Below are 13159 nucleotides of genomic sequence, written 5' to 3'. Positions count from 1 at the left end.
ACCTTTCCTTCCTTAATTTTGGGTGTCAAGTATTTTGTCCCAGCGATGAGAGAAAAGTAACCAAGACAGCTAAACTCACTGAGAATATGGATACATACGGCAGACCTCATTCAGACTTTTTTTTTCTCATTTTGGCAGACAGAGGACAGGAGATGCTTAAAAGAAAAGCCAGCAAGACTGCATCCCAGAGGAGAAAACCAGACTGGAATGAAGGAATACGGGATGGAGAGCAGAGGTCTCTCTGGCCGCAAAGCTGTTCAGTTAGTGGCACTCTATTTCTCTGTGCTCCTGTATTTTCAAGTTTTCTGCCTGAGACGACTCAGTTCCATTTGTAATTTGGGGTATAGGAAGGGAAGGTTGATAACAAAACAAATAAAAATAAATCTACCAACCGTCCCCCTGGGTAGTCTCACTTGTTATGAGCCTCCAGATATTGATTCCCAATAATCAAGTTCATGGGCCGTGAGTTTCTGCTTTTTAGATATCACTGGGAGGCAGCTTGGTTTTTTCAGTTGTTAATTTTCTGCTGAAAAAATGAGTGAATGAGTGAGTGAGTGACTGACTGACTGACTGTCTTTTTAGGAGGCACGGAGAACCATCTCTCCTTCCAGGCTCCCAGGATCACCAGCAGCTCTTTGGCTTAAATTGCAACTAGTTACATGCAGGGTCACTTTGCCCAGCTGCACTGAGCTTTGCTAGAAAGCCAGTTTCCTGGCACAGGCTCCTGAACAACTATTAGAAACACAGTGAATGATTCTAAAAGGTGGGAAGAAAGGAAGCAAAGAAGGGACGCACATGTCTTCTGCATTTTTGCACAGCAATCTTGGAGCGTTGTCATCAGACAACAGTTTGACTTAGGGGAAGGGGCCAGGAAGGGTGCGAGCCTCACCCGCCTCTACACCCCACACTGTGAGGAGAAAGGGCACGTTACCTCATAGTTGGGGTATGGATGTCAGATTCCCCTGAAATCAGAGCTGCCTCTGGGGACAGGTTGCCCAAGCTGGCCCGGCTGCCTTTCCGGGAAGATTCTCGAAACAAGCCAGCACCAGGATCTTCGTCAGAGGAGTTGTCATCAAAGGAGCCCACAATGAAGTTGGTCATCATCTGCCTCTTTATGTGTGCCTGCCTCTCGCGCTCTCTGGAAAGGGATGAGCCTCGCTGGCTCTGGGGCCTGGCTGGGGAGGACGGGCAGTTGGTACATGGGGCCTCTGGGCCTTGGGCGTCCGTCCCGTTGGTTTGATGTTCTGAGGAAGGCCATGTGTCACTGGAAGAAACAGGGTTTCTTGGGGGCTTCTGGTGTGAGGACGGCAGGGAGTTTCTCTGCGGGCAGGCATGTTTGGGGTCTTTGTGGGAGGCTGGCTCTGGCTGGTTAGGAGTATCCGAAAGAGAGCTGCTGTGGCCGCCATTCATTTGCAAGGGCTCTTCAAAACTGTCTGAGGCTTGAAAGGTCTCCTGGTCCGTGCTGAAGCTCACTTCTGTGTTACTGTTGGTCACTGGCTTGGACTCCGTCATCTTCCCCCAGACTTTTAACCAGGTCAGGCAGGAGAAAATCAGGCAAGATAGAAAAAGAAGGAAGACCATTCAGGAAATCTATAAAGAGAAAAAAGAGACATTTTATGGTTCACATAATAGTTTTTTGCTCTTAAAGGCACTAGAGGTGTAAGAGGTAGTTGGAGTTCGAGACACAGGACAGAGAGTAGCGATGGGGTTCTCCTCCCAACTCCGTCCATAATGTGCTTTGTGGCCTTGGGTATGTTTAACAGCCCTCGAGGATCTGTTTCCTGAATCTAATTTAGGCACATATAGTGGCATGAGGGTGTCTTCCAAAGTTTGTGTGCTAGAAGTTCACTTTCCAATATAATAATGTCAAGACTGTGGGCTCTCTAAGAGGCAGTAAGGCGATGAGGACAGGGGGCAAACGCTGTTATTGTGGGAGTGGATTTGTTATCTTGAAGGTGGATTTTTATAAAATAATTTCAGACCCCTCTTGTTCTCTTTTAAGCACTCTCTTGCCCTGCTGCCATGGGATGATGCAGTAAGATTGCCCTTGCTAGACACAGGAACTTTGATCTTGGGCTTCTCAGCCTCCTCAACCTTAAAAAAAAAATCTGTTTTTTATAAATTACCCAGACTCAGGTATTCTGTCATATTACCATGAAACAGACTAAGATAGTATACAGTTCAACAGTACTAAAAATATAGCTCCTCTGCATAAGTCATAAACATGCATGTAGAAGATAACAAATGAGATAATACACATTAAAGGACTACATTCTAGCAGTGTTATGCACACACCACAAAGTAAAAACAACCCAAGTGCCTATTAATTAATGAATATATAAACAGAATGTGATATACCCATACAATGGGATATTATTTGGTGATAGCAAAGAATGAAGCACTGATCCAAGCTACAAGGTGGGTGAAATTTGAAAACATCAAACTAAGTGAAGAAGCTCACCACAAAAGATCATAGACGGTATGGTCCTGTGTACATGAACTGTTCAGAATAGGGAAATCCATAGAGACAGAAAGATTAGTGGTTGCCGGGGAGGATGGGGGTAATGGGAAAGCTATGATGGCTAAAATGTCAAGGGCTTCTGTTTGGGGTGATGAAAACATTCTAAAGCTGGTTGTGGTGACGGGTCCACAACTGTCTGAACACACTGAAAAACAGACTTTATCTTTCCATGAGTGGTATGCAAATTACATCTTGACAAAGCTGCTATTAAAGACTCAGCTGTATAGTTAGCCCTCTGTATCTGTGGGTTCCATGTCTGTGATTCAACTAGCGACAAATCAAAAATATTTGAGGTGGGGGTTGTACCCGTACTGAACATATACAGACTTTTTCATTATTTTCTCTATATAATAGAGTATAACAGCTGTTTATACAGCGTCACTATTGCATTAGGGACTATAATCTAGAGAGGATTTAAAGTATATGGGAGGATTTGTATAGTTTAAACACACTGTCTTATGTAAGAATTTGGCATCCATGTAGGTTCCTGGAACCAATGTGCTGAGGATACCGAAGAACGACCGTATTCTACTTTATAAGTAGAAAGGTATTACTGTTTCTGCTAACAGTAGTGCCAACAGGTACTACTGTTTCTTCCTAATCAGCACCGTCATCATCACTGCATCATTATCAGAGTCATCATCCCGGCCCTGGAAGCAGGAAGGGCACCCTGCCATACCCTCCAGTACACCTGACTTAGGTGTGCCTACCACTGAGGTGAAGTTCCACCTGGTGTGGGGATCTGCTCTAGGGTTTAGAACACTGTCTATGAGGGCTTACAAGTACATATGGAATGAACTGATTCAGATAGTCTGATTTCTCCTAGCCAAGTACTATCAGGTCTGATCCTCCTTAGCTTCTGAGATCTGAGATTGGACAATATTGTCATACTGTGGCCCCAGACAGATACTCTGATTTCTAAGCCAGGCCTCTTCTTACCAGACTAACCATGCTCTGTTAATGAGTAGATAATTGTTATTGGAAGGAAATACTGTTTTTCACAAAAAGGACTTGAACATCCTTCAACAATTTCTCAATCAATTTTGCAGGCTGTGGAGGTAGCTCAGTGGTAGAGCACTTGCCTAGCTGGTTTGACCCAAGTGCTACAAAAATAAATAAATAAATGAACCAATTTGCCACAATTATGTGCCAAAAGTATTAAAAAAAAATCAGGGGGCTGGGGATTTAGCTCAGCGGCAAAAGCGCCTGCCTGGCAAGCACAAGGTCGTGAGTTCGGTTCCCGGTACCAGAGAAAAACAAAAAAAAACAAAAAAAAAAAAAAAAAAAAAATCAGGACTACAAAGCTCAAGCAGATCAATTTGATATCTAAATAGTATTTTTTTTTTTTTACATAGTTTCAACCCATTGTCCTGAAGGGAAGCGGCAAAGTTCTCAAGAACACTCTTGGAAACAAAATTCTTGAAATGTTGGCCAGGGTATTTTGTAAGCTACATACACACAGGGTCAGGAGGCTTGTTTCTTTTAATGTCATAATTTTTCTTTTTATAGAAAAGTAAGTCAAAGGTGGTTCAACATCAACACAACACACCATGTTAACAGAACAAAGGAAAAGGCTCATGATCATTTACACACACACACACACACACACACACGCACACACACACACACACACACAAGGCATTTGACAAAATTAAACAACTTTTCCTGATTGAGAAAAAATATTCAGCAAAGTAGGAGCAGAGTAATAAAAAGTGCATTTATAAAAAACAGCTAACATAGCCAGGCATGGTGGTACACCTATAACCCCAGGATTTGGGAGGCTGAGGCAGGAAGATCCTTGAGAGTTCAAGGCCAGCCTGGGCTACAAAGTGAGCTCAAGGCCAGCCTGAATTGCATAGTGAGACCCTGTCTCAAAAAGACAAAACAAACAAAACAAAACAAAACAAAAACAACAGCTAACATCACACTCAATGATGAAAGACAGTAGATAGAGTTCCTTCTGAGAGCAGAGCTAAGACTAAGATGCCCACCCCTTTCATTGCTATTCCACACTATGCTAAAAGTTCTATAGAGAGCAATTAGAAATAAGAAGAAAGAAAAGCCATCCAATCGCACAGGAAGAGGTAAAATCATCTCTATTTGCAGAACATGTAATCTTATGATACACAGGAAATCCCAAAGAATTCACACAACAGATTCCTAGACACAACTGATTCAGTTGTAGGATGTAAGATATCAACACACACAAATCAGTTGTATCTGTATACATAAGCAATTAGCAATCTGAAAAGGAAGTAAAGGAAATAATTTGGTACTTCAACAATGTACTAACAAAAATAAAAATTAAAAAGAGCAAACAAGAAAAAAGTGGAATTTTTCTAACTTTAAATGTACTATAGCTGGCTCTGGTGGTGCACGCCTATAATCCTGGCACTCAGGAGGCTGAGGCAGGAAGATTGCTGTGAATTCGAAGCCAGCCTCAGCTGCATAGTGAGTTCAAGGTCAGCCTGAACTGCAGAACGAGACCCTGTCTCAAAAACAAATAGACAAGAAATTGTACTATATTAAATAACAATAAAAACTGCATAGCCTAATCTATCCCTTCTAATGTCAGCAAAAAGAAAGAAATAATAAAAGAATGATTCCATTAACAAATAGTATCCAAAAGAATAAAACATCTGGCAATACATTTAACTAAGGAGGTGAAAGATCTGTATAGTGAAAACTACAAAACACTGATGATACAAATTAGAGAAGCCTGAAGTGGAAAGACATACCACACTCATGGACAGGAAGACTCAGTGTTGCTCAGTATTCGGCTGTGCTATCCAAAGGAATACAGATTCCTACCGCATGGCAAAGGGCCTCAAGTAGCCAAAACAATCTTTAAAAATAACAGAGGCTCACATTTCTCGATTTCAAAATTTACTACAGAGCTATAGTAAATAAAGCTATGGCACTGCCACGAGGTTAGACTAATGGGATAGATTAAAACGCAAATCTAAACCCATATATCGACTGAGTTTATTTTTCCCAACATGATCAAGACCACTCAATACATAAAGAATAGTGTCCAACATGTGGTGTTGGGATAAATACATTTTCACATACAGAAGAATGAGATTGGGTCCTCCTTCATATGATATATAATACTTAATTCAAGATGGACCAAAGACCTAAATAAAAGAGCTAAGAATCATAAAATTCTGAGAAGAAAAACATAGGGATAAATCTTCATGACCATGGGTTTAACAATGGATTCTTAAATATTACACTAAAAGCACTAGCAACACAAGAAAAAAAATAAATTGGACTTTACCAAAATCAAAAATTTTTGTGACTCAAAGGATACCATTAAAATATTGAAAGATAATCTACAGAATGAGATTGATATTTGCAAACCATGTTTCTGATAAGGGTCCAGTGTCCAGATAGATAAACAACTACAACTCAACAACAAAACCACAACCAATTTATTTTTATTTTTATTTTTATCTATTTTAAAGAGTAAAAGAAGGATAACATAATAATAGGGGGGCTTACCAAATTACAGACAAAGTGGTAGGAAATTATCAATGGTTATTGTTTTACATATTGTTATTTACAAGATAGTTTCTCAGGAAAACAAATAGACAAATAATAGTGAGTTACAGACAAAAGAGGTAGAAGATTATCAATAGTTGTTGTACTATACTTTGGTATCTTCACAGTGGCTTCTAAAGAAAATACATAGAGCTATACATGAGTGACCTATCCAATTTACTTTTAAAATGGGCAAAAAACTTGAATAAATATTTCTCAGAGAGACACACAACTATTCAATAAACACAAGAAAAGATATTCAACATCTTTAGTCATAAATTCAAACCAAAACCAAAATGACACATCAGGGCTGGGAATACAGCTCAGTGGCACAGTGCCTGCCTGGTGAGCGCAAGGTCCTGAGTTCAATTCCCAGTAAAAAAAAAAAAGACACATCAACTAGGATGGATATAATCCAGAAAAAAGAGGGGTGGGGGTTGCAAGGAAGGGGAAAGCACAAGCAGTACAGTGGTTTGCGAGTGTCCCCCAAAGGTTCATGTGTTAAAGGTGTGGTCCCCAGGGCAGTGCTATTGGGAAGTGGAGCCTACTAAAAGGACCGTAGGCCCCGGAAGTGTGCCCTCAGAGGGGACTGTGGGACCCTGGCCTGTCTGCTGCCCTCTTGCTCTGTTTTCTGGTTCATGACATGAGTGGTTTACTCCACCACATGTTCCTCCCATTATGTGCTGCCTTGTCAGGGGCCCAAGGTGAACTGGGGATGTAGCTCTGCAGTACAGCACTTGCCTAGCATGTGCAAGGCAGGGGGTCCAATTCCCAGCACCTCAGAACAAACAAACAACAAAACAAAACAAACAAAAAAGCAGACACCAATGGAGCCACTTCATCTTAGACTTCCAAGTATGTAAGCCAAAATAACCCTTTTTCTTCATGAGGTGATTGCATCAGGCATTTACTTATAGTGACAAAAATCTGACTGACATATTTATAATGAAAAATTAAATAACAAGTGTTGGTGAGAATGTGTAGATATTGGCATACTTATAACCCCAGCACTCTAGAAAACTGAGGCCAGCGATTGCAAGACTGGACCCAGCCTGAGCAAGTGACTTAGCAAGAGTGTCTCAAAAACAAACAAATAAACAAACAATAAGACAAAACAGCTTGGGATCTAGCTCAATGTGAAGGTTACTGGGGTTCAATCCCAAGTACTATAAAAATAAAAACAAAAAAATCTCCAGAATTGGAACCCTTGATGATTTCTGGTGGAATTTTAAAATGATAGAGCTATTGTGGAAACAGTTTGGGGTGGTTTCTTAAAAAAACTGAAAATAGAGCCAGGCATGCTGGTGCATGCCTATATCCTAACACTCTGCTTGGCTGAGGCGGGAAGATCGCAAGCTTGAGCCCAACCTGGGCAACTTAGTTACTTAGTGAGACCCTGTCTTAAAATTTTAAAAATTTAAAAAACACTGGTGATGTAGCTCAGTACAAGGCCCTGGGTTTGATCCTCAGAACCAAGAAGGAGGAGGATGAGAAGGAGAAGGAGGAAGAGGAGGAGAAGACTATTACCAGAAGATCCAGCAATCTCACCCCTAGGTATATCCCAAAATAACTGAATAAATAATTAAACAAATACCCAGCAGCATTTTATGGGTTTCTTTCTGATGATCAAGCTTGTTCCTATTCCAGGCTTTCTCAAATCTTGGTACTACCGACATTTCAGGCTAGGGAATTATTTGTGTTGTGGGACTGTCTGTGCATTATAGTGTGCTCAACTATATCGCTGGCCTTTGCTCATTCAAGGCCAGTATGGCCTTTCCCCCATTCAGCTGTGACGACCAAAATGTCTCTAGATTTTGACGAATATCCTGTAGGTGACAAAATCCCATTGGTTTAGAACCACTCTTCTTAACACTTATGCCTCCTTCCTGCTTCTAAATGGTGGGTGGGAAGTGTTCATTTACTTTTTACTGTAATAGTAAGGTTATTTTGTACTGTAGTACTGGTAGTAAGAAATCCTAAAGAAACAAATTTCAGAATGTTAGCAAGAATGGTCAGGAGCCTGAAAGTGCCGGCTCAACCATGCCTTCAAAAGGGAATGGGAGGTTAGTGGCAGGCAAATGGCATTGCCAAAAATGTTGCAAAAATGCTTCCCTAGAGGTCACAAAGCTTCGAGTTGTGCATCTGCCCCAGGCAGGGGGATGTGACAGACAGGGTGTGAGGGCCCTTGTAGCCCTGGCTTCTGTGAAGTGGACACTCCCTTCTCATGTGTCCTGCAGGCTGTCCCCTTGGCTCTGTGCTGAGCCCACCCTGGCCATCACGGTAGCCAGTGGGCACAGATTTCCATCATGGCAACATGGGTGTGCAATGTGGAAGTGGGCTGCCCGCTGTCCATCTTCCCTTACCAACCGAGTGGCCCTTAGAGACATTAATATCGACATCCTTGTCCCCAGGCTGGTTCTTGGCGTACAACAGGCGCTCAATAGCTGTGTGCTAAATGAACAAATAAATACATGTACACACACTGCACACCAACCAACAGCATGACCCACGCTGGAATTTTTATTTTAGGGCCTCAAATCTGCACCTGTGTTCAGGAACATTAAGGGAGTGCAGCTCTGAAGGACAGCACCAAGGGGAAACTCTTCTACAGAAGTGAGATTTTAGGCAAATTTTAAATGTGTACATTTCAAATTGCCAGAATTAAAAAATAGCAAGGGCACGTAACTGATATGCTGGGCATTCCTCTGTCCCAGACAAAAAAATAAATTTTAAGTGATACTAGGCTGAGAAAAGGGCAGGACCAAAGCAAAACTATGCTACAAGCTTGTGTCTAATGACCTGCACATCTACTCAGGCCCTCTCCCCATGCACCACCTGCCTATATCTGTATCAATCTGTTTTATGTTGCCTGAGGGTGGGTACTTTATAAAGAAAAGAGGTTTATGTAGCTCAGAGTTCTGGAAATCCAAGAACCTGGTGCCAGCCGCTGCTTGGCTCTGGGGAGGGCCTTCTGGCTCCATCTCAGTGTGGCGGCTGGCGTCACCGGGGGAGCCTGAGTAGGAGGGAGAGGTCAGATCGCAAGACAGGAGCCGGAGGGATTCAGGAGCTGTGCTCGCTCTTTTCACAGCAATTCATAACCCCAAGAACTAACTCAGTCCTCAAGGCCAGAATTAATCCCTTCCTGGGACCGTGTCTCCAGCACCTAACTGCCTCACACTAGGTCCCGTCTTTCAAAGGCCCCACTGCTTCTCAACATCACAACACTGAGGGCTGAGCCTCCAAACATGAACCTCCAGGGAACACACAGATATTGTTTAAAGCACAGCACCGCCCTCCTCTCCAGAGACCCAATCAGCCATCCCTTCTTCCAAGCACCCAGGATTTCCCGAGAATGCTGCCGATGGTGCAAAGCCTGCATAACTTGATGGGCTTCCCATAGGGAAGCAGCCCCCTCCGCTGCCTCCCGCTTGCTCTTTCTATACCATCTAGACCCCCAGAGTATTTATATACCCAAAAGCCATCAAGTTTGTTGAGTGCCTTCAAGCTTCTCTGACTCCACACCGCCACCTCCCTCCAATCCCCAGAGCCACTTGATGAGTATTATTATTGTTACAGCCATTATTTAGTTCCATTTTAAATTTGGTAAACTGAGGCTCAGAGAAACTCAGTCACTTGCCCTGGTTCAAATCCGTGGCCTAACTCTCACATTTTTCCCATCCACTAACAATGGATATCAGTAAAGTCCATCAGGCAGAGAGTATTACAACAAGCCCTGAGATACAATTTGGAAATCAGACAGACACCTGTGTGTGTACCTTAAAGACAGAGCAGCAGCCTTGAAGTCGTGGCTACACCTGTATTTCCAGCCCTCCGGGAGGCTGACACAAAGGATCACCAGTTCAAGCCCAGCTTGAGTAACTTAGTGACTTAGCCAAACTCTGTGTCAAAATAAACAATGAAGCAGGCATAGGCAGGAGGATTGTTGCGAGTTCAAGACCAGCCTGGGCTACAAAGTGAGCTCAAGACCAGTTTGAACTGCATAGTGAGACCCTGTCTCAAAAAAACAAAAAAAAAAAAAAGGGGCTAGGGATGTAGCTCAGTGCAAATGTCCTGGACTCAATCTTCAGTATCACAGAAAACAAAAAGACAGAGATCAGCAGATCAACATGTAGACTAACAATGCCAAATGTGGGCACTGCTCAACTGCTCAGCTGGTGTGAATCACAAAGAGCAAGGCCGGGAAAGTCCTCCCAACAAATCTCTGTGGAGCCAACATGCCAAGCTGTTGCCCTTCGCTGAAGTAATCCAGCTGACCTGAAAACCAGATACCAACCGAAGCTATTTTTTTCCCCTTTTCCTCTTTCCTTTTTGTCAAGGGTTAAACCCAGGGCCTCGCCCATGCTAGGCGAGCGCCCTGCCACTGAGCTGCACCCCTAGCCTATTTTTACTTCCTGCCAGTTGGACCCAGCAACAGGTGCCCGCTGCCAGAGCACTCGGGGCCTCTCACGATGAGGTCAGAGAAGCGGTCAGTCCAGCAGGTGCTGGCGAGTGGCCGGGCGACAGCCGCGGAGGGAACGGCGGTCAGGCTTTTGTTTCTGCCCCTCTGCCCCATACTTGGCGAGGTCTCTGAGGGACACAGGGGGCAGAACGGCAGTGGCCAGCAATCCCCTCTGCCCTCGGACTTCTCCTCCCACCCAGCTGCATGCCTGATCACTCACTGCCACTTACTGTTGTCACTGCGGACAGGGCCACCAGCGCCATTCTCCTGAGTCTTGAGAGGCACCCACAGAGTGACCAAGAGAGCCCGGAGTGTCAGCTTTCAGCAGGAGGCTGGTGGTGTGCTGCATCAGGCCATGAGGGAGGGACTTGGATGGGCCCTCACGCCCTTGTCCTTATCTGTCACCCGCTGCTTTCAGCCATTCGTGAAGGTCCTGGCTCAACCCTCACCTGACTGCAGGCCCAGGTCCTGGAGAGGCTGGCTGTGCTCCCGCTCTCTGGGGCTTGCTGGGCCAGAGGCTATCTCCCTCTGGCTTGCCATATGCCTGTACTTCAGCCTACTTGTTACTCAGGCAATTGCCCCTCTGCCCATCTCTGGGTCTCTGGGGTAGGTTTTAGAGGCTCCCATCGTCACGACAGGAAAACAGGACAGAGGCTTCCAGGAGGGGAGGGATAGGCTCAGCATAGCTTGGGTTTGGTCACGCTGGACCTGACTGAGAAAAGCAACAGGATCAAGATAAACAGTGGGTGGCCGGGGACCCTTCAGCTGGCAGGAGGGTGGTGCAACGTCCTTTTGCAAGTCCAGAGATAACCACAGAGATAGCGCAAGCCAGGTGCCCTGTGTGAATGACTCCACCTGTGTTTGCTATTTTTTGGTGGAGGGAGTCTTAGGTCAAGTGTTCCTCAACAGCCACCTGTTTCCAGCTGAGGCTTCCGCAGGAAAACAGGGACTATGGAGGCCAGCATCTTTATTTTATACATGAGCAAATGGAAGCCTGTGTGACATGAACAATATCTAGATCCCTACCCAGCTCCAAGACAGGGCTCCATCTGCACCAAGGCATTGCTGGCAGCTGAAATCAATTGTTTGGCTCCCTGAGAATGACCTGTGTGCACACTACGCTGGGTGAGCCCTGCGCGAGTTAAATGCCCTCTCGCTCCTCAGCCTCATGTGCACGTGAGGGCAAGGATGGCACCTGTGTCATGAGAGTTCAGTGAGATCAGACCCAAGGGCATGTAATACTACGCGGGGCTTGCAGGCCTGGCTCTGCTCATCCTAGCAATGGGCATTCAGCACCCACATTCACAGACTTCAGGCAGGATGCTTCCTGGATTTATGATCTCAGTGGTAAGCAAACACCATCACAGATGAGCTTGCAGGCACCATCAGGAGAACGCAGCTGGCCATGGTGGCACACGCCTGTAATCCCAGTACTTCGGAGGCTGAGGCAGGAGGATCGTTGTGAGTTCAAGGCCAGCCTGTGCTACAAAGTGAGTTTAAGACCAGCCTGAACTACATAGCGAGACCCTGTCTCAAAAAGACAAAAAAAAAAAAGGAGAATGGTGACGAAGGAGAGGTCCATGGCACAGAAAGGGCCCATAGCTGGGGGAGGTGGGTGTTGCATTGGAGTGGAAGGCAAGGCTTTCTAAAATCAGAGAAGGGACAGTGTGATGGCCAGGTACAGGTGCTGGGAGGAGGCCAGGCAGAGCGGGATGCACAGAAGCCTGAAGCAGGATGGAGGGGCCGGGGATATAACTCAGCGGCAGAGCACCTGTCTAGCAGGATGGAGCCTGTGCTCTCCAGGAACCAAACCAGGCCATCAGCTGGGAGCTGAGAAGTAGGTGGGGATGGGGCAGCAGAGGGCACTGGGCCAGGCTCTGGACCTGTGAGGGGGCTCATTCCCCCTCCTTGGGGCCTAGAGCTACAGCACACAGCAGGAGCTAAGACACCGGGATCCAGCTGTGTGCACTCCAGTCACGGCTCCATCACCTACAAGCTGTGTGAACAGGGGCAGGGGAGATAACATGAGCCTTGGAGTTAGGGTTTCTACCTGGAAGTCCCCCCAGAGCCTCACGCGCTCACAGGTGGGGCTTTTGGGAGGTGGTCCAATAGTGGTGGCATGATGCCCCTCAGTGGATCAGTCTATTCTTACATTTATACCTAATGTGATTTAGGAGGTGAGGCCTAGCTGGAGGAGGTGGGTCACTGGGGGCATGGCCTGGAAGGGTGTATCTCCCTCCCCGCTCCTCAATCCTTCTCTCTGCTTCACAGCCAGGCCATGAGCGAGCCTCTTCTACCATGTCGCCCTGCCTTGGAGCCAGCCATGGACTGCAAACCTCTACAAACTGTGAGCCAAAACACACTTTTCTTCCTTTAAGTAGTGGGTGTCAGGGATTGTGTCCCAGCAACGAGAAAGTAACCAAGGCATTTAGTTTCCCCGCTGTAAAATGGGGATAAGAATAGTACCAAGCTCAAGCAGCCCTCTGGGGTGAGCTCATATGGGTGAACTTCTTAGCCTTGCATAGACAGCCCTGCCACTCAAGAGTGTGACTGGAGTATTCTTCTCCCGTACATTTTTACTCAATGTACTACTACTGGCTGGCCTTCGAGACCAAGACTCTTTTTGTTTTCTTTCT

General features: G+C 45.4%; 1 protein-coding gene across 3 annotated transcripts in view; it reads right to left on the bottom strand.

The window, feature by feature from the left end:
- Positions 1–13159, bottom strand: part of Acacb (acetyl-CoA carboxylase beta) — a 145132-nt gene that overhangs the window by 117667 nt on the left and 14306 nt on the right. For 2 of the 3 annotated variants that reach the window (XM_013520459.1, XM_013520458.1), the window contains exon 2: positions 932–1590. In XM_013520459.1, the coding sequence (XP_013375913.1) occupies positions 932–1581 (650 nt within the window). In that variant the 5' untranslated portion in view covers positions 1582–1590. Of the gene's footprint in view, positions 1–931; positions 1591–10753; positions 10857–13159 lie in introns of those variants that run through there. The other variant, XM_005396484.2, reaches the window with a different exon arrangement.

This window comes from Chinchilla lanigera, unplaced genomic scaffold (genome assembly GCF_000276665.1).
Source record: "Chinchilla lanigera isolate Chin_1 unplaced genomic scaffold, ChiLan1.0 scaffold00054, whole genome shotgun sequence".
NCBI classification, from domain to species: Eukaryota; Metazoa; Chordata; class Mammalia; order Rodentia; family Chinchillidae; genus Chinchilla; species Chinchilla lanigera.
This window is presented reverse-complemented; position numbering and strand designations above follow the sequence as displayed.